This window comes from Mastomys coucha, unplaced genomic scaffold (genome assembly GCF_008632895.1).
Source record: "Mastomys coucha isolate ucsf_1 unplaced genomic scaffold, UCSF_Mcou_1 pScaffold16, whole genome shotgun sequence".
NCBI classification, from domain to species: Eukaryota; Metazoa; Chordata; class Mammalia; order Rodentia; family Muridae; genus Mastomys; species Mastomys coucha.
The window spans coordinates 33,392,364-33,411,512 of record NW_022196898.1 but is presented as its reverse complement, the minus strand read 5'-3'; the positions used below and the strand labels follow the sequence as shown (position 1 = coordinate 33,411,512).

The window sequence follows — 19,149 nt, the reverse complement described above, 5'->3', positions numbered from 1 at the left end:
CCCCCCCCTCTCTGAGTGTGTGTTCAGTTTGTTGCCACCTCCAAGGCTGGGGAGAGAAGCTGACTTGTGTGATATTGTAGGTTAACTAGTTACAGCTCTTTACAGGTTCAGTACATGATTTAAAGCCCATCTTCTTCTGTTCTCTTTCACTGAAAAGTATTAGGAGTTAAATTTCAGGTCAGGAAATATACTTGTGGCTCAAACAGCAGTAAAGTGACCAGTTAAAACTGCCTTGTAGATCCATGATCAAAATACAGTGGTCCCTTATTTGCCATGTAGTTCAAGAATCATCCAAAATAGAAGCACAAAAACATAAGTAGAGTAGTACTTTTGATAGCAGAGCAAGGTGGAGAGTAACTGTGAGCCCTTGGTAGGTCACTGCTGGGAAAGCCTTAGGCAGACGGGAAACTGTACTTTGTAAACTTTATAAAAACGCAGTCTAGCAGCCTACACTCTTTTCTTCTTGTTTCTTTCACAGAACTCTGGGTTCTTGCAGCTTACCCATGTTGCATGTAATCATTTGCTTGTTGTTTCTTTCTGTTGTTGAACATTATCCATCTATGGGAATACCTCAGTACGTCTAATCACTGTGGTTGACATTTGAGTTCTTTCTGCTTTGAAGCTATCACAAGTAAATGAATCCCTGACTCTAACTAATCCAGCCTGGCCGAGCGTCCTTGTGTAAGTCTCTGTGTGCACCTAGGATTTCATTCTCTTAAGTAACTATCTAGGCGTAGAGTAGTTGGATTGCAGATTAGTCGTATGCTTAACTGCTAAGAAACTTTCCCATTTCTCATTTCCACCAACTGCTCTGGAGTTCACTCACTCAGTATCTTTACTAGTGATGGGCCATAATGGGGGATTGATGTAGATTTTCCTAGTAACTAAAGATGCAGGAATTATTTCCATATGCTTATTTAGCCTCTCTCTATATTCCTTGGTAAAATAACTATTCAATTTTTTCCCATTGCACGTGCAGGTGTTGATATCTTACTAAATTATTTATACGTTCTGTAATCAAGCTCTTTCCATGTTCACCTTTCATTTTCATGAGGGTGTGTAAAAAGTAAATCTATAAACAGTGTTGCTTATTGTTATTGTTGTTATTGGTTCACTATAAGTAATAAGTAGTTGGAAATAACTGGTTTATATGAGTTTAAATAAACTGACCTTCTGGGCAATGTTTGCTGCTGTTTGATTTCTTACAAAAAAAAAAAAATGCAGCATCTAAAAGTATTCAGCCCACCCAGATTTATATAAAGCTTTGCCTTAATGCTGCCCATACCTGGTATGCATCTGGTGTTGTATTGTAGCATGCTAACTGTTCCTCTTCTAAACCTCACATGGTTTAAATATACTTAACTCAGAAGGAAATATGATGGTATTTTTTGTTAATATTCTCAATAATGTTGTTTGGAAATGCTTAACAGGACTGGGTATTAGGTCATTGGTAGAGTATTTTCCTAGCCAAATGCAAGTTCCTGGATTTCATCTCCAGCAATGAAAAGGTCACTGAACAGACATTGTGCACTTGGTATTTGTGAACATTGTCGTTATATTAGAGTGGCTCTTTGGCTGACATGTAAATTAGGGATGTAGTAAGCCTCACTGTCTGGTGTGCTGCCCGTGGTGTAATGCTTGGCCTGTCGCTCTGCCCTGTCCACAGGTGAAAGTGTTACGCAATCAGCTGGTCCTTTTCCACAGTGCCGTTGCTGCCTACTTTGCTGGCAATCAGAAGCAGCTTGAGCTGACACTTAAGCAGTTCCATGTCAAGTTGAAAACCCCTGGAGTGGATGCCCCATCTTGGCTTGAAGAACAGTAGACTCACCTGGAAAAGGAAGAACAGTGTATTGTTAAACAACTAATGAGCTAGTAAGAGTTAAGTAGTGTTGAGGACGCGGTGAGGTGACCGCAGCCGTTGGAGTGGCTCTTGCACCGAGAGATTTTACTTTTCCCTTTTCATACATAACAATTGAGCTGTTAAATCTGATGGGAAGGTAGGTGATTTTTATGTAAACATAATTTCTATAATTCTAAACATAATAATTTTCCTTTTTGAGAAATCCTTTTTGTATTGTGAGGGTTATGGCTATTTCTGTAGGTTGAAATATTTAATATAGATTTGCACTGACAAGATAAAAATTCAAGGCTTTTTTTGGTCCCAGAAATGAGGACCAGCTATAGTTTTCCAAGGGAAGTTTACATGATTTGTATCAATGTCAGATATTTTATATATGAATATATTCAACATCTTTAAGAAGTTCATGTTTGTGTATTATCTTAAAGAAAGAAGCTATTTTGCAGAGTAAGTTTTATGATGTCCTGTAGTGTCACACAAGGGACAGCTCGAATAAGTGACTGTATGGCCCATAGCTTGTTGCAGATATACTTTAAAAATTAATCTGTAACACTGTAATTTTGTTTAAATGTTTTTAAAGGCCCAGGAATCACACTGTCATAATGTTTATGACGTGTTTAAACTTAGGAATTTGACAGTTGTATTAGCAATTTTGATTTATATTAAAATCTGCTTAAGAGGGGTAGGTTTGGTTTTTTTGGTTTTGTTTTTTTTTACATGTGGACATAGAAATGGAAATTCTTAAAAGTTTCTAGAGTAGAAATTTGTAAATTAGAAAGCTAGTTTGGGAGTAAATTCTGTTTTGATAGAAGAGAATTTCCAGACCGTGTTCATTGGCTTCCATGTGTGACTATACCAGTCAAGCCTTAAATCACAGATACGTGCCTTCTCTGATGCAGTAATTCTTGCCCAACCGTTGTACATACATGAAGAAATCCCAATGGAGAACATTTGATTCATCTGTAATGTTGGGATTTTTTTGTCCTCGTAAAACCACACTTGAAGTGGATGGCAAAACCAACTGTAGAATTTTTTGTTTGATTTCTCTTGATTCCTCTTGAAGAAGGGGATGATGGGAGAAGTTTTCCCACTTGGGTAATGAAAAGAGTATGTAAAGTGTGTGGAGGTTATAGGGAGGGAAAATCCAGTGCTGGGTTACTTGTGCAGCACTTTTGGTCTTATGTATGTGGTTGGCTTGTCTACTGTGTGGTTCCTCAGTGATGTAATCTTGTTTAAATGTAAAGTTCCCTTGATTTTGTCATACATATAAATGAGTATTTTCAGACATACCACTTTACCTGTTATTTCTATTGTGTTGAAATGAAGTACTTAAAATTACTGTTATACGTGAACTTTGTAGACTGTATGATGTGTTACATATGTCCAAATGCCTTTTAGCTGGCCTTTTTATTAATATGCCTGTTTTGAGTGCTTAATACAATATAATGTGATTGTAAGTCGTGAGCTATTTTAAATCATTCCTCCTGTGTATGTGTCCTCTGAGAGAGCTTATTGTGTTCTCCAACAGAGTGACGTGTGATGGTTAGTGACACTCCCCAGAGTGTGCCTCTGGTGTGAATCCTGTCTTCTTATTAAAGTGTCTGCTGCAGTATCCAGTTGCCCTGGCCTTATAAATTTTAAATAAGAACTAACTGTTTGGAACTCGAGAGAATATTCTTTTCTGACCTTTAGGGGAGAAAAAGGTGCTTCTGTTCCTCTGCCATGCTCTGCAGCATTCTCTTCAGTCTGACACTCTGAGGAGCTGAGCACATCAGCATCACCAAAGTTCAGCAGCAGGTGTAGCGAAGAGGAGCTAAAGATTAATAGACTCGTGGATTAATGAATTTTTTTTTTTCAGAAAAGCTAAAAATAACAGTGATTTCTGAATAGTGAGCACATAGGCAAAAGCAGTACAACTGCATGCTGGATAGTGGTTTGCTCATTCTGATTCCAAGGCAGTGCCTAGCTCCTGTGGCAAAATAAAGTTCAGCAAATGGGCTGTAGGGACCCCCTTGCCATCTGCGGGAAGACCGGGCACACCTCAAGTTAGGTGTCTAAGTTGCTGGGCTATGAGTATGATAAACTCGGGTGTACATATCCTTTAGCCAGCTCGGTTATTCTTAGGGTCTGTTTGTAGAAGAGAAGACAGGCCATTAGAATGCAAACACACTTTAAAGATGGTTCTATATTGCTGGCTTGTTTTCAGGAGTAGAATGTGCCCATTTCCAGAAGCATATGTAGGAACTGAACATATTTTTAAAGCAAAAGTACAGAAAGTAAAATGATCCTTGAATCAGCAGGAGCCACTTTGTGGATGTTATAGTTGTAAAGGGAGCTGCTGTCCAGAAGATAGATAAAAAACAAAATCTGAGGAGTCTGGAGATGTGCCTCAAGACAGTGGACGGTGGGGGAAACATGACTTTTCTTACATTGAAATAGAAATTATTCTAGGAGAACATTCACTGCAGAAACTGGTTTGCTAAACTCTGTGTGCCCACTAGCTAGACTGTGAGCTTCTAGCGGATTCTTCTCGCTCTACTTCCCTGGTCAGGCCGAGTGCTAAGACCTCAGGTACACGCAGCGTCGGGCTTGTACATCCAGCACCCACCATGCCACCTCCCTGGCTCCTGTTCTTTTAAATCAGAGTCTGAAAAGATCCCCAGACCTGCAGGAACAGTCTGGCTAAGTCTAGACTTCTTAAAGGTAACTCCCCACATTGCCTCCCCCTACCCCCTCAAATGTGGGCAAACCACATTGACTTTACCCTGAGAGAATGGAGAGAATGGTGGGCCCAAGTATATAGGCAGATAAAATAAGGATACAAATGAAACATTAACTGATAAATCATGACATCTAATTTAAAACAATCTTTTGGTATACATCTAATTTTACAAGTCATTGGGGACAGGTACAGATTGGCATGGTAACAAGATGGGTGCACTTGCTTAGTTTTAACAAACAAAAACACAGCATCCAGTGCTATAGAATGGCATCTTCGTTTCTCAGAGCTGATCAGGATTTTGATTTTCTAATCAATTGGTAACACAAAGAACATAGCTTTGTGTAAGTGTATAGTATAAAATGACTGAATGTGCTTAGGGACATTTCAGAAATTGTGGGAAATGCTGTCCTACTAATCTCAAGCCAGAATTCGTCTAATATTTCTTTGCATGAGACTGCAAACAGCTGTTTTGTTTTAGTTGTTATTTTTTCTTCCCAGTATTTGGGACAGGGGCTTGTGAGGTCCCACTTGAACCTGCTGTGTAGGCAAGGATAGCTTTGAACTGTAGGCCTCCTGCTCTGCTTCTCTAGTGGAGGGATCATGGGCAAGCCCAACATTAACCAGCATTTAATTTATTAATGCTTTTTTTAGATTTAGTTATTTACTGATATGAGTGTTTTATTTACATGTGTATATGTGCACTAAGGGTGTGCCTGGTGGTCCCAGAGTTCAGGAAAAGGTGTGCATCCCCTAGATGTAAAGGATGGTTGTGAGCCATCGTTTGGACGCTGGGAACCAAACCCAAGTCCTCTGGAAGAGCACCAAGTGCTTTTAAAGGCTGAGTGAGCTCTCTCTTCTGCTCCCAGTCAGCAGTTTTTAAAATTAGACATTCTGACGCGGTACATCTAGAGCAGGGGAAGATGACTCATGTGGAAAGGGAACTTGCTGCCAAGCCTGATGATGACCTGAGTCCAGATAGTGTGTCCTAGGGTTTTACTGCTGTGAAGAAACTACATAACCATGGCAACGCTTACAAAGGCAAACATTTAAATCGGGGCTGGCTTACAGTTTCAGAGGTTCAGTCCATTATCAGCATGGCAGCATGCAGGCAGACGTGGTGCTGGAGAAGCCGAGAATTCTACATCTGAATCCACAGGTGGTAGAAGGATTCTGTGTGCCACACTGGGTGAGCTGGAGCATAAGAGACCTCAAAGCCGACCGACCCTGCAGTGACACAGTTCCTCCGACAAGGCCACACCTCCTAATAGTGCCACTTCAGCACTCAAACACATGAGTCTATGGGGCCAAACCTATTCAAACCACCACATATATGGTGGAAGGGGACTCCTGCAACTTGTGCTTTGACTTCCACATACCGGCATGTTCTTATAGACAGACTGACTGACTGACTGATTAACTGAGGGGTAAGGGACTGGAGAGAGAGCTCAGCAGGTAAGAGCGCTGCTCTTCCAGAAGACCTGAATTGGGTTCCCAGCATCCATGTCAGATACTTGTAAACTGCCTGTGCTAGTTCTGGGGGATCCAACTCCCCTTTTTTGGCCTCCAAGGGTACCCACATAAACGTAACGAACACGGGTGCACTCCTGTCTTACTGAGGGTGTCTGTTGCTGCAGTGAATCACCATGACCAGAAAGCAAGTTGTAAGATGAGTTAATTTGGTTTGATACTTTCATATCATTGCTGTTCGTCAATGATGGAAGTCTGGGCAGGAACCTGATGGCAGGAGATGATGCAGAGGCCGTGGAAGGGTGCTGCTTACCAGCTTCCTCAACTTGCTTTCTTAGCACAGGACCACAAGCCCACGGATTGCCCCACCCACAATGTGCTGCCCCCTAATCACTGATTAAGAAAATGTCTTACTGCTGGATCTCATGGAGGCATTTTCTCAGTTTTGTGCTCATCAATTCACATATTTCTGATTGTTTAAATACAAATTTTTAGGTTGGCCTAGGGCTTCCTAGTTGTGGATTCACTGTTTTCTGATCAAAGACGTAGCTACTTTTGCATTCATTCCAAGCTTTTCCGAGGCCATGCAATCTTAACTATTATTACAGTGTCACAGGGGCTGTTATTAAAATAGAAAATGCAAACCACTTTCACTAAATTCTGTGTTCGCACTTAAAGGTTTCCTGCCCAGCAGGTTTCCCTGCATAAATGGTTCTTCATGATAAACTGCCAAGTGGTCCACCCAGATGGACTAGAAACAAAGGCTGCTCTTCGGGGTTATGTGTAATAAGGAAGAACTATTTGTTACTCTGTTGTCATCTGCACAGGGAACGGAAATGGGCCCAGTCTGAGAACCCTGACACCATTGCAGTTAGTTTACTAATACATTGTTGGAGCTGGGAATTCGGGTGACATTTCTGAGACTGACCACAAAAATAAAAACACTTAAAACTTCTGCTTGGTCCCAACATGCTTTTCGGGAAACATAGCCTTCTGCTAAAGACGAGCTTAAGTCTGTTCAAATGACCATGAATTGTGGAGTCACAAGAAAAGAAACCCTAAGAGCTGTGCAGTGGTGGTACACACTAATCCCAGCACTTGGGAGGCAGAGGCAGGTGGATCTCTGAGTTTGAGGCCAGCCTAGTCTACAGAGTGAGTTCCAGGACAACCAGAGCCAAACAAAGAAACCCTGTCTGGAAAATAAAACAAAAAACAAAAGGTCTAAGAGGAATAAGATGCCCGCTTAAGGAGTTAGGGGAAATGCTCAGTCAGAAAGTGCTTTCTGTGCAAGCGGGAGGTCCAGAGGTCACATCCCTGGCACCCACATAAAAGCCAGCCATGGAGCTATTTTGCCTGGAACATCGAGCACTGTGGATTGGAGGCTGAGGCTTGCTGCCCACCGTTCCAGGTGAGTAGGAGAGCTCTGGGTTCAGTGAAAGCCTAGGGGGAGAGCTACCAAGAAGACATCAGACGTCAGCCTTGACCACACACACAATTAAAAACGTTTGCTGGTTTTAAGGGTGACATTTTCTTACTGCTCTGCTTCTGGCTTGGGTGTGCACACGTGTTTGTATAAATCATGTCAGGGTAGAATGTGGCCTGGCCAGCATAGACAAACAGAAAAGCATGCCATATTCATGCCATCTTGGAACTTTGGTGTCTGAAGTGACCACCAAAGGGACTGCAGACTCTCACAGTGCCAAAAAGAAAAAAGGTCACCTTGCTTGTTTCCTAGAGGGGTCAGCAAGCAGTGAGGTAGGAGAAGGTGGTAAATGGTCCAGTTGAGCTACCTAAAAAGAGATGTGGAATAGTGATGTTTTTGAAACGGAATAAAATACGCTACCTCACCTAAAATTTGTTTGTACATTGACTTATTTTGTGTGTGGACAGATCAGCGTCACAGCATGAGTAGAGGACAGCGGACAACTTTCTGGAGTCAGTTCTCTTGTCACGCAGGTTCCAGGACTCAAACTCAGGTCACCCTCCTTGGCAGCAAATGCTCTTACCTCCTAAATTTAAAGGGATGCCCTTCCATGCCCAGCAGGAAAAGGTTTCTTAAATAATGGCACAATGTTTCTGGTGAGATAAGATGGGTGGTGTATATGTGGGATTTAATAGTAGTAATCAACATTTCTTAAAATTTTCATAATAAAATTAATTTTTTAAGTGGCAATTTGGTCTAGAAAGGTAGTAGGATTCTGTCAAGTCTTCTCCCACTAGGGTGGCAGAGGGCTTTTTTTTTTTTTTTTAATATAGTCAATGACGCTTCCGGCTCCATCCATAAGGACTGTAGAATGTACATCCCCTAGCCCAGCATGTGAAAGGAACAGAAGCACAGCAGCAGCCAGCGAAGACACAGAATGTATCGAGGAAATGAGACTGAGGCTTGGAGACACATTCCGCAAGCCAGGCATTCCCCCATCCCTCTCCTTGGCTCTTCTCTAACTAACTATTGAAGAGTTCAAGGATGCTTCCTTCTATCTCGATTTTTGTGCTCTCTGCTCGTGAACAGACATACAGTATAGTACTTTTCTGCACTAACTTTCTAGTTGCTTAAAATCTAGCTGACTGCTTAAAAATGATTTTTTTAAATCTAAAAAGGTACTTTCTTAAGGTAGCCAGGTTTTCCCTAATTCACACTATTAAGCTAACAAAGTAGCCTGACTGTATAAAGATAAGTCCTAGGTGTGTGTGTTCTCATGGGTCCCCTCTGCCAACAGCCCTCTCCCAGCTAAGACTGGGAACCTTACTCCAGACCCAGATGGCCTAGCTGGCTCATAGTCATAAAGGAAGCCACAGAAACCCAGGCAGTGTTTGGGCACGGAGGTCTAACCATGGCAATGGTTACTATAGAACTGCTGCTTATCAAGGGAGCTGTAAGTGTGTGAGTTTAAACAGTCCTGAGTATTTGCTGACCTTCGTCTCCTGGTCCCACCAACACCCTGAAGAGGACCACATGGTTCCTGAATTGGATGCCAGCAGGCTCTCCTTGGAGGACAGACTCCCACTCATTGTTGAGATTTCCTGTGTGTGGATTTATAAAAATATAATCCAAGGGTCTGCTAGTGAGGCATGGTGATGCTGCTCATCTGGATTTGACCCCAGGACAGCATTCCCCACCAACCTAATCTCGGGTCTGCTTTTCAAAAAGATGGGGATTTTCTTCATGACTTTTAGGTAGTGTTTTTCTCCCATTAAGCCAGCTGTAAAATAAAGAGAAATTAGTTAGCAATAATAAGATAAACAGCTCTTAATATGACAAAAGGAAAACAGAGTCTTGGTGCACTGAGATGGTGCCTGAACTCACAGGGAGAAGGAAAGTGCGGCATTAAGGCTGGCTGGCGGCAGGCTCGGGTCCTAACTTGCCTCTTTGTCCTTTTAAAACAAAACCGCAGTGACATAATGGGCTGTTGTGCTGCGCTGGGGTTTTCGAGACTTCAGAGTCACTGTTTGTGCCCATGAGCAGAGCAATGAAAACAAGCCCTTTTTCCCTTCAACACAAGCCATTCCAGTCCAGGCCACTTCAGACTTCCTTGCCAGCGACCTCCACAGTGACCTTGGTTTATTCTAGGAGGAACTCTGCCTATTCAGTTCTTGGAGCTCATTCTTTACCCTCAATTCCTGCTCACTGGTGGTGAATTGGGTTCACCCAAGTAAGGAAGCATTCACGATTATTAATCTGCTGACATTTCATTATTACAATATTTTCCTCCTCTCTTGTCCTCTTTGCGGCCTTACGCCGGGCTTGTGGAAGCAGTTTGGCTCCAGCCAGACAGCTATCTTCTTCCCAAGGGCCTATTTAGCTGTCTTCAATTGAAGTCAGGGGTCCTCTCCTCTCTCAGGTGTAACTAAAACAGTAGAGGTTCCACATGAAATGCTTTGGTCCTCATCCTCTTTGCTATGTTTTTTGTTTTTGTTTTTATTCCACCTGAAAAAAAAAAATCTCCATCACTCTCGTTCCCAAGCCCTGTGAGAGAGAGCCTGTGTTGTTTCTCAGTCCACCTGTGGGCTGCCTTGCTTTGGGTCAAGCACCGGCATGTCTTCTGAAATGTTAACTGGCCTGTGCAAGCCTACGGTTTCTTCAGCTCACCATAAAATGTTACGATGCCTGACTGTTGCCTTCATGTGTTTATATCCTGCTTCAAAGAGCTTGCATCTATCCAGTGGCTCCCTCCGTACTGCAGAGGCCTGTGGAAGACGAGAACTGTTGTGAACGTTTTGTAGCCTTTTCCTGTGGCTTGCATGTCAAAACACAGTGTTCTCAGCAAAAAGGATTCCTATTCCTGAGGCCTCTGGCCTTGGCTGACTGAAGACCCACTGGTGTCACTGGGTGGTGCAGGGAAGAGGAGGACCAATTCAGAGAACATATTTATGGTTGAGTCTGGAAGCTGCTGGCTACCCAGAGAGGAAGTCTCAGTTCTGTGCTTGTGGCTGTTGGGGAGGGGGAGTGTATATTGCAGCATGATCTTGTGAACGCAGTCCCATCCTTGCTGCCCAACTAAACCTTACATCAATCAGTTTTAGAGCACAATAATCCCTTTGTAGGCTTTCAAGCTTAACCCCCACCCCCACTACCAGTCCACACAACATAGAATGCTTTCAGGCTTGACTCAGTTGTGTCCAGTGACATTCTCACCAGCAGATTATGGTTGGGGACAGAACAGATGGGCTCATCTTCCCAGAATTTTCAGATTCTTATCATCAGAGAAGGATTACAGAAGTGAGACCAGAAAAAAATATTGGGAAAATTTATTACAGAGTGTAAATACACACAAGGAGTGTGGAGAGAGAGAGAGAGAGAGAGAGAGAGAGAGAGAGAGAGAGACCCTTTTTCCTAGGAATTTGCCTAGCTCACTTTAAGAGCAAACTTAAGAGAGGGAAGGATTCTGGATGCTCTATGGTGGGGAACCCCAGGAGTAGATGGGGATTTTCCTGGAATAGGTTTCACTCACCCTCTAGCTTTTAACAGGAGTTCCATGTGCTTGCCGTGGTATCAAATGCATGATGACAGCAGACAGCTCTGCAAAGTTAATACGGAGATTAATTAGGATAATGCACAGACCAGTTAGCTGTTGTCTTGGGCCTTGTTAGGTCCACTGGTTTGAGATGGTCTTGTGTCTGCTGCTTGAGTGGACACAGGCCTCCAGCCATCATGAAGACTGCCTCTTTTCTCCTTCTGCCTGACGATCTCCGATCTCCGCTCGGCCCAGGGTTGGGCAGTTGAAGTGACAGTCGTCTGAGCCTGGTAGGCCAGCTTGGGGAGGGGGACTGCTAGAAGACTGAACTGTTGACTGTCTGACCTGGGTTTCCGTTTAGAGGCTGGCCCAAGAGCTTCCTTTTAGAAGGAAAAGAAATGAACACCCAGCCACCAAAGTGTGTGGATTATAAATACCTAGACTAGGGAACAGGACTGCTTCCAGCTGATCCAGGTAGACCTCAGGAGCTGTACAAACAGTTTTCTGGAACTCTGAAACATACGCCCTTTATTGCAGCTCAACGCAGAAGAAACTGGCTTTCCATGACAGGAGACACATCCAAAAATACCAAGTGTTTTTAAATCAAAGTCCTTGTTGGTCTTCTCAACAGCTTTGGCTAAAAGCGTGTGACTTTTATTAAAAGTCTAGATGCTAATAAAAACTACGATGAGTCAGAACCTCCTCAGCTCCATTCTCCCTTGATGCCCAACCCCTGCCCCAGTTTCCCAGCTGACTGATTCATTTAGATGCATCTGCCCCACCTCTGTACACAGAAAGGGTCCCTGAGCCACCAGGGAGGTCTACAGACCCTGGACCACAAGCATGGAGAATACAGGGAGGGTCCCTGTTCCCTATGGGCTCCTTTAGGTGAAACCTAGTTATGCCCAGTGATTATGCTCAGAAACTGGTGTCCTTACAGACAGAAACCATGGCGCTTACAAAAGAAAGGTTAAGTTGGAAACCACAAATCCTCATGGTGGGGAATGTGGGCCCGGGGTGGAGGTGTGTGGACACCTACCACTGTTCTTTGCTTCTCTAGACTCCCTTGGAAGCGGTAAATGTTTATGATCCCAACTTTTGGCTAAATGGGAATTCACAGTAGATTGTTTTTCTGGGAAGAGAAATTGCACTCTGTGTGTGTGTGTGTGTGTGTGTGTGTGTGTAGGTATGCCTGCCCCAAATCCATTGCCCTTCTGTAAAGAAGGCACTCAGAGTAACTGTGTCCAGTCACCCTACAGGAAACGTGGCCATTCAAAACCCTAAATTCATTTACCTGTGCCTTCCACAAAGGGCTAGAGTGTACTGAGGAACTGAAGTTACTTAGAAACTCAGCCATCTTTCAAGAAAAATAAATGTGAAGTTGTGTGGTCTGCTCTGTAGCCCAGGCCTGAGCGGTCCCCACCAGCAGAGTCCGTTGTACAACTGAGTTTTACTGTATTAGCTAATAACCAGTTTAGTAGCTACCGCACAGAAGTTGATTGTATGTAGAAAACACTACATAAAAGAGATGTAGGAGTGTGAGGAAATGTTTTTCATTCATCCTAAGATACTGGTTGTCAAGTATTCAGTAACCCCTTCCTCAGAAGGAGGCCAGGAAGAAAGGATGAAAGAAAACTCCTAGCTTTAACCCCAACAGACCCAGCTCCCTTTCAACATTTGCCTGATCTGGCTCACAAAACTATGTAAACATGAGCTAATTACAACGCTGAGCATTTCACAGCATTTCTTTTTGTACCCCATGTCAAGCTAAACTTGACCAATAACATCCGCAACAAAACACCCTCTGTCCTTGCTCAGAAAAATGGTGACAGCTACTTCTCTGTCCACTTGAGAAGTGTGAGGATTCTGGTAAGGGCCTAGGCTGTATGGAGCCTTGGGGTCTATCGCAAACACTGCCAAAAGCAAGCCAAGCCAAAACAAAAACATGTATTATTGTGGGCTAGTCTTATTATTGCCTATCGGAGCCTAAGTATGATTATTAAACCTGCTTATTAAAAGCAGAGACTTACTGCAAAAGCATTATCTTCCAGGCTTTCCCCAAACCAAGTATACTCTAGATTCCCAGGGGCACAAAGGGGCTTTTTTTTCTTTTTAACAAGTTACCAAGTCAACAATTGATCCTTTTTCCTACCTTTATACCTCCTACAAAGCCTTCACATAGCATTCCCACAGGAAAACACACACACACACACACACACACACACACACTGTTGCTGATTCCTTCGTTTGTTTGGGAACTACTTATACGATTAGAGTTATGGCTTCGAATTACTCTGTTTGTTCTTCTAGCTTGTTGGAAGGGTAAACAACTTGAAAAGCTAAAGCCAGTAGCAAAATAAACAGGCATCTGACCATTCTAACTTTTATCCAGGCCCTGGCGCTTGGTTTGGAGAAGGAAAGAAGTTCTGGGCTGTTAGAGCACATTTCGCTGTCATGTCTGCTCCAAGCTGGAATGTTGTCTCAGCCAGTGTGTTCTAAACCCTGAACTGGGGGTAAACTAAACAGTAGGGATGGTGAAGACTTTCTGAGGAAATTCAATGTACAATACTGTCTCCCTCTCCTTTCTCTTCCTCTGTGCTCGCCTTCCAGAACACACTCTCTCTCTGTGTGTCTCTCTCTGTGTCTCTTTCTCTCTGTCTCTCTCTCTCTCTGTGTCTCTCTCTGTGTCTCTTTCTCTCTCTCTCATACACACACACACACACACACACACACACACTTGAAGGGGGAAAGTGGACAATTTGCTTTACAGGCAGGCAGGGACAAGGGTCCTCAGATATCTTATTACCCCATACCTATGTTGGGTAAGAGTTATTTTTAATCTCTTGACCCTTACCTCAAACAAATGGCCACAGTTACTGACAAGTACCTGCACAGCCTCAGGGGAGGTGTCCTTGATGCTGCCATGGATATTAACAGAGAGAGCACTTGCTAGAGAGCACATTTGGAAATCGTTACTTAGCATCTGACAAAAAGTTCTGCCCTCTTAATGATCAGAGCCCAGTCAACATTTACTAAAATGTAAAGGCAGCTTACTATTTAAATTCTGTGGCCTGGGAAAATACATTGGCATTTTTCCAATTCAAAAAAAAAAAAAAAAATGTTAGGGTGAAACATGGCTTAGTGGCTGAAGGTGACCCAAGTTCCATCCCTAGAACCCAAGAGACAGAAGGAGAAAACTGGATCCTGAGATGGTCTTCTATTACACGCACACCGTGGCACATGCATGCATGTACACACACACACACACACACACACACACACACATGCTTTATGAATAATTGGAACAAAAATGGAGAGGGCCTCACCAAACTTGTTTGGAATACTGTAAGACTATGATGGTAGCATTTTTTTCCAGTAAGTGTTTAAGTCAAGTTTGCATCCAGATTGATAGCCATGACCTGCAGCTTTCATTTGTTGTGTGATCTCCACCATTCAGAGGCAACAGTGTGCCAGTCTCTCTTAGCACCTGCTAGGTAGGAAGGATCGCAAGCCTTTCCTTTACCGGCCAGACCGTTTAACTATAGAATTGGCCATTTCTGTCTTCATGCAGTTCGAGGCCTTAAGAGGCAAAGCTAAACACTGAGCAAGTGGCCCCATCAGGTGTATCTTTTAAGAAGAATAAAGATGAAAAAACTGCGCTCAGCAAACACCAGTCTATTATACACATAGGAGAAGGAATGAAGGGAGGGGAGCAGGGAAGAGGGATTTAAAGTCAGCTTGTTTCCTCACATGTGTGCTTGGGGGAACTGCCTCCAGTGTGCCCGGGGACCTGTGGAGTCAGCACATAGGCTAAATCTACTCCTTTAGCAAATACATCTGCTTTACACTGATGAGATGTGCTTTAGAATGGATGCCGAAGTGGAGCCATGCCAATTTGAAGGTTTTGTTAGTCAGTGGTTCCTAATGACAGATTAAACACTATTTCTAAAGGCAAGGGAGTGGGGGGGGAGGGGAGGTGGGGTACTGAGAGTGTCTCAGAAGTGGAAGCCAGAAGAAAGAAATGCATTTGGTGACAGGAATGGCACTTTCTGGAAAGACTATTCTGGAAGAGGGCAGAACAAGCTGCACAGAGAGGAGGAAAAAGTAGGTATGTCCCAAAGGACATTCTGCTGGCTCTGGGTGATGCTTTAGCCATGCTAAGTAACTAACATGCTTTGAGTGTCTTGCTTGGGAAGAGATTGACCACGCCACCCTCCATTCGCTCTCCAGGGGCAGCAGCAGCAGCAGTGCAGCAGCAGCGAGGCAGCCACCTTGCAGTCACGAATCAGGTCCCCCTGCTGATGTCAGGTACACTGCTTTAGGAACCTTCTGAGCCTTCCTGCAGACTGGTCGACACATTTTCCTATTGTCGATGAAGCAAAGCTCTCTCGGCTGGTCACAGCAAACCTAGGGGAGGTGTGGACAGCATATGAATATATTGGGGAGCTCTGCATTGCTTATTTCCAGGGCTTTCCGATCTACCGTGCAAACAGAAATCAAGTCGAAATAAATAAGATCTATCCTGAGGGGGTCCTCACACAAAGCTGCTTGTAGGAAGGGGAGGCCCAGATGGCAGGAGATGACTCAGGGTGCCCCTGCCTCGTTGGACTGAAGGCCGCATCTATGCACACATGGCCCAAAGGATGAGGCAGGCCAATGTGGAAAGCCTTTGGATGGACCTGTTTGTACAGTAACCCCACAGCAGTTTCTCAGTGAGTGAATTCGGTGAAGAGGATGAAGACTACGCTTCGATGCATAGGTGTCCAGTTACACTTCCCTAGGATGGAAATCAAAATGGAAGGTTGGTGGGTGATGGGTAGGAGGACCCAGTGTGTCCCACGTGTGGTAGGCGGCAGAAGGGTAGCCCAGACCGCCTGACTCTAGAGTTAGTGTGGTGGCACTGGGGCTTGAACTTCCAAAGCCAGACTTTAGAGAAAGGAAAGAGGGAAGAGCGATGGTTTGAGGGGAAGGTGAATTGACTTCCAGGCATTGAATCTGGACTTCCAAATGGATGTGGATATGAGTCGACGGGCATAACTGAAGACAATTGGCCCTCATTTTTCTGGGCCCCTTCCAAGGATGGAAACCAAAGGCTATGTGTATTCATTTTTATTGCTTTTCTTTCAAAAAGGCACCCAGATACAAGTCAGAAGCGATCCCCATGGGACTATAATGGATAATAGATCAAGGGTTGTAAGAGCCCTGTGACTGCACTCAGAGGAAAAGACGGGTCACCAGGGAGGGCCAGAGAAGCAGAAGGGAAGGCCTGTGGGCCAGACTGAAGCTGGAGATCAAAGGCCAGAGGAGGAGGATGGGGCACTGGGCTTGACTCCTCCAAAGTGGCTTTTTTTCTTCTTGGAAATCTCCCCATGTTGCTAAGGCTGGCTTCACATCCCTAGGTTAAAGCTATATCCCCTTGCCTCAGCTTCCCAACCTGCTTGTCTCAGCCGTCTGGGATCACGGACTGCAGCATAAATGGACTGGTCTCTCAACACATGTTCCCTACAGTGTGAGGCCATGCATGGCTTGGAACAATGGAGGGAAGAGACCAATCTCACACTAAAGAAGAGGAAAGGGGGCTGGCTTGGTGATTGGAGGACAGCTTGGTCTGCAGAGTGAGTTCAAGGACATCTATGCTGAGAGATAGAGAGAGGGAGGGAGGGAGGGAGGGATGGATGGAGGGAGAGGAGAGGAGAGGAGAGGAGAGGAGAGGAGAGGAGAGGAGAGGAGAGGAGGAGAGGAGAGGAGAGGAGAGGAGGAGAGGAGAGGGAGAGATTCTGTTCCAAAAAAATAATAAACAATAAAATAAAAAGGGGAAGGACATGCTCACACTTAACACTCAATACTCTTTTACCTGGGTACCAATCAATATTCATTTGAACTAATGTGTGTTCTCAGCGTGAGACCAGCCTTGATGTTTTCAGTGTTTGTGGGTTGTGTTAAATCGTGTACTACATTAATGGACAAAGTACCATCAAGAAAGCCAAGAAATAGGCTGCCGCAGTTTGGGGTCCTGGATACTGGGCTGGTTTGGACTAGTACTTCTCTTTTCCTATGCAAGGCTCGCAGAAGGAGGCGAAGAATTATGTCGGAGCCCAGGACCTGAGGACCTGGTGTAGTAGCTAGAAGACCTCGGGGCCCCAGAGCTTGGGAAAGGAAAGCTCTGGTCGGTTATCTGGGCGCACCCAGAAAAGGGTAGGATGACTTCATTCCCGCAGAGGGCGCTTCCCACCCCGGCAGCTGAGGTGCCAGCAGCCGGTTTGTCCAGGGTAAGTTTTCTTTGACTACTCACTTCGCTCTCTGCCTGGCGTCGTCGCAAGTCACTTTGAAAAAAAAAAAAAAAATGCGATTAGACTGACTTCCCTGTTTCCTTCAGTGAGTGGGCGGGCTCTTCCCAGTTCCCAGACAGAGCTCCTTCATTCAGCTAGGACTCCCAGACTTTTTTTTTCTTCTTCTTCTTCTTTAATAAAGCTGAAAAGTTTGTTACCATCATTGAGACAAAAGAAAATAAAGGAGAGGGGAGAGGAAAGGAGGGAAGGGGAAGAAAGGGTGGGAAGGCGAGTGGGAGGATTTGTCATGCCCCACAGAGGATGTGCCCTCCAGACCGCTCTGGACCTCCTGAGAAGCGCTAAGCTCCAAAGAGAAGCTACTGTGGAGTGGTGCGGAGGTGTGTGAATGTGTGTTGTGCTATAAAGGTGCATGCGTGCCTTCGAATGTGCGTGGGGTGTTCATGCGGTGTGCGCGGGGTAGGGTGTCCAGGAGACTGCCGCAGAGGTTCCTTTTGTGGAAGGCGGTGACCTGCTCAGTAGCGACTGTGGCGCCTCCCACCGCGCTCCATTAGGACAACCAAGGCTCCTCTTTAACCTGCAGCAATTTCCATCTTCCTCAGGGGTTGGCCGCCCAGCCCCGCGCGGGTCTTCAGGTGCCAGGAGCAGTGTGCTGGGCGGCGGCTTTCGAGTCTCGGGAGCCCGGAGCTGGCGAGGGGGAGCGCAGTGGCCGTGCTATTAGGGTTGAAGGGGGAGCGAGGGAGGCAGGCGAGGAGGAAAGGGCGTGCTGTCCTTTGCGGCCGGCTGGAGGAGCAGCCGGGTAGGCAGCATTGTTACCTGCAGCGGCCCCGCCCCTCCGCACCGCCCTGCCCCCCTCACCGTCCCTGGCGTGCAGTCCTGCGGAGAGACGGCGGCGCCGGGACAGCGCGCGGAGGCTGCGCGGGCGCCGGGAGCGGGGGCGCGGTGAGTGCGGGACGACTGGAGCTGGAGCCGGGGCTGCGAGGCTGGGTTCGGGGATGCTGGGCTGAGGGGCGGCGCGGGGAGGATGCGGGGAAGCGCGAGCTCTGTTCCGGAGTCCGGGGACCTGATCCCGGAGCGCAGGCCCTGTGCCCCGAGGCGCGTACCCGCGGGACTGGCCCAGCATCGGACCCCGAACCCGGTGTGGCGCTGTCCGCCGGTGGGACCTCGGAGGTTCGGTTAGCTTTCGTGGCACTTATGCGGGTCGCGCAGGTCATAGGAGCCCCTCTTAACGAGGACTCGCCCCTGCCACAGGGGTGTGGGGGTAAGGCTTCCCATGATTGCACACCTCCTTGGAAGTTAACCTCCGAAGTGGCGTCGGCGTTTGTGGAGTGGCAGGCTGCCAGTCACCCATGGTCCCGGAGCGTGCTGGTTCCCGAGCGTGCCGGTTCCCGAGCGTGCCGGGTCTCCGTATCCAGCCCCAGAGACTCCTTTTTGCGTTTTTGTCGCGGGCTCATTCCGTCTCCCTTGGTGCAAAACCGCAGTGCGGCCGAGAGCTCTTCTCACTAGAGCCCGCGTTGGGGACCACACGGTGTCGCCGCAGCGGTGGTCCAAGCGGCTGACGGCCACTGTTCCGTGAACCATGAGCTCCGCAGAGAACTGGGACCCGGGTTTGGGCGGGGAAGCCTGGACAGGACGAGCCAGCTCGGGTCGGATCGGCACCGAAGGAGCCTCAGGGGTTTCGTGGCTGGCCTCCAATGGCCTCTGAGCTGGTCTGGGACTGGGGAGTGCCGGGCACTAGTGGAAGCGGAGGGTCGATCCTTTCGCAGGAGGGTTGTTCCTACTGTCCTCGCCAGGGATCCTGCGCGGCGCGTGTGGGCGTCTCTTCGCCGGGACGCGCGCCTTCCCGGCCCAGATAAGGCG

General features: G+C 46.1%; 2 protein-coding genes and 2 long non-coding RNA genes across 4 annotated transcripts in view; 2 read left to right on the top strand and 2 right to left on the bottom strand.

The window, feature by feature from the left end:
• The window catches only part of Arfip1 (ADP ribosylation factor interacting protein 1), a 24,382-nt gene extending 20,912 nt beyond the window's left edge, over positions 1–3,470 (top strand). The window contains exon 3 of the mRNA XM_031374219.1: positions 1,667–3,470. Coding sequence (XP_031230079.1) covers positions 1,667–1,822 — 156 coding nt within the window. The 3' untranslated portion in view covers positions 1,823–3,470. The remainder of the gene's footprint in view (positions 1–1,666) is intronic.
• A 5,203-nt stretch (positions 3,471–8,673) lies between these two features.
• On the bottom strand, positions 8,674–16,091 carry LOC116093054. The gene is made up of 7 exons (XR_004119604.1): positions 15,541–16,091; positions 15,173–15,409; positions 11,000–11,067; positions 10,138–10,235; positions 9,355–9,975; positions 9,172–9,250; positions 8,674–9,071 (listed from the first exon to the last, which is right to left on the bottom strand). It is a non-coding gene; the product is annotated as an uncharacterized LOC116093054 (long non-coding RNA).
• Positions 16,092–16,850: 759 nt separating this feature from the next.
• Positions 16,851–19,015, bottom strand: LOC116093056. Its single transcript, XR_004119605.1, has 2 exons — positions 18,575–19,015; positions 16,851–17,325 (listed from the first exon to the last, which is right to left on the bottom strand). It is a non-coding gene; the product is annotated as an uncharacterized LOC116093056 (long non-coding RNA).
• Positions 18,112–19,149, top strand: part of Fhdc1 (FH2 domain containing 1) — a 36,097-nt gene continuing 35,059 nt past the window's right edge. The window contains exon 1 of the mRNA XM_031374217.1: positions 18,112–18,231. The gene's annotated coding sequence lies outside the window, so the exon portion shown is untranslated. The remainder of the gene's footprint in view (positions 18,232–19,149) is intronic.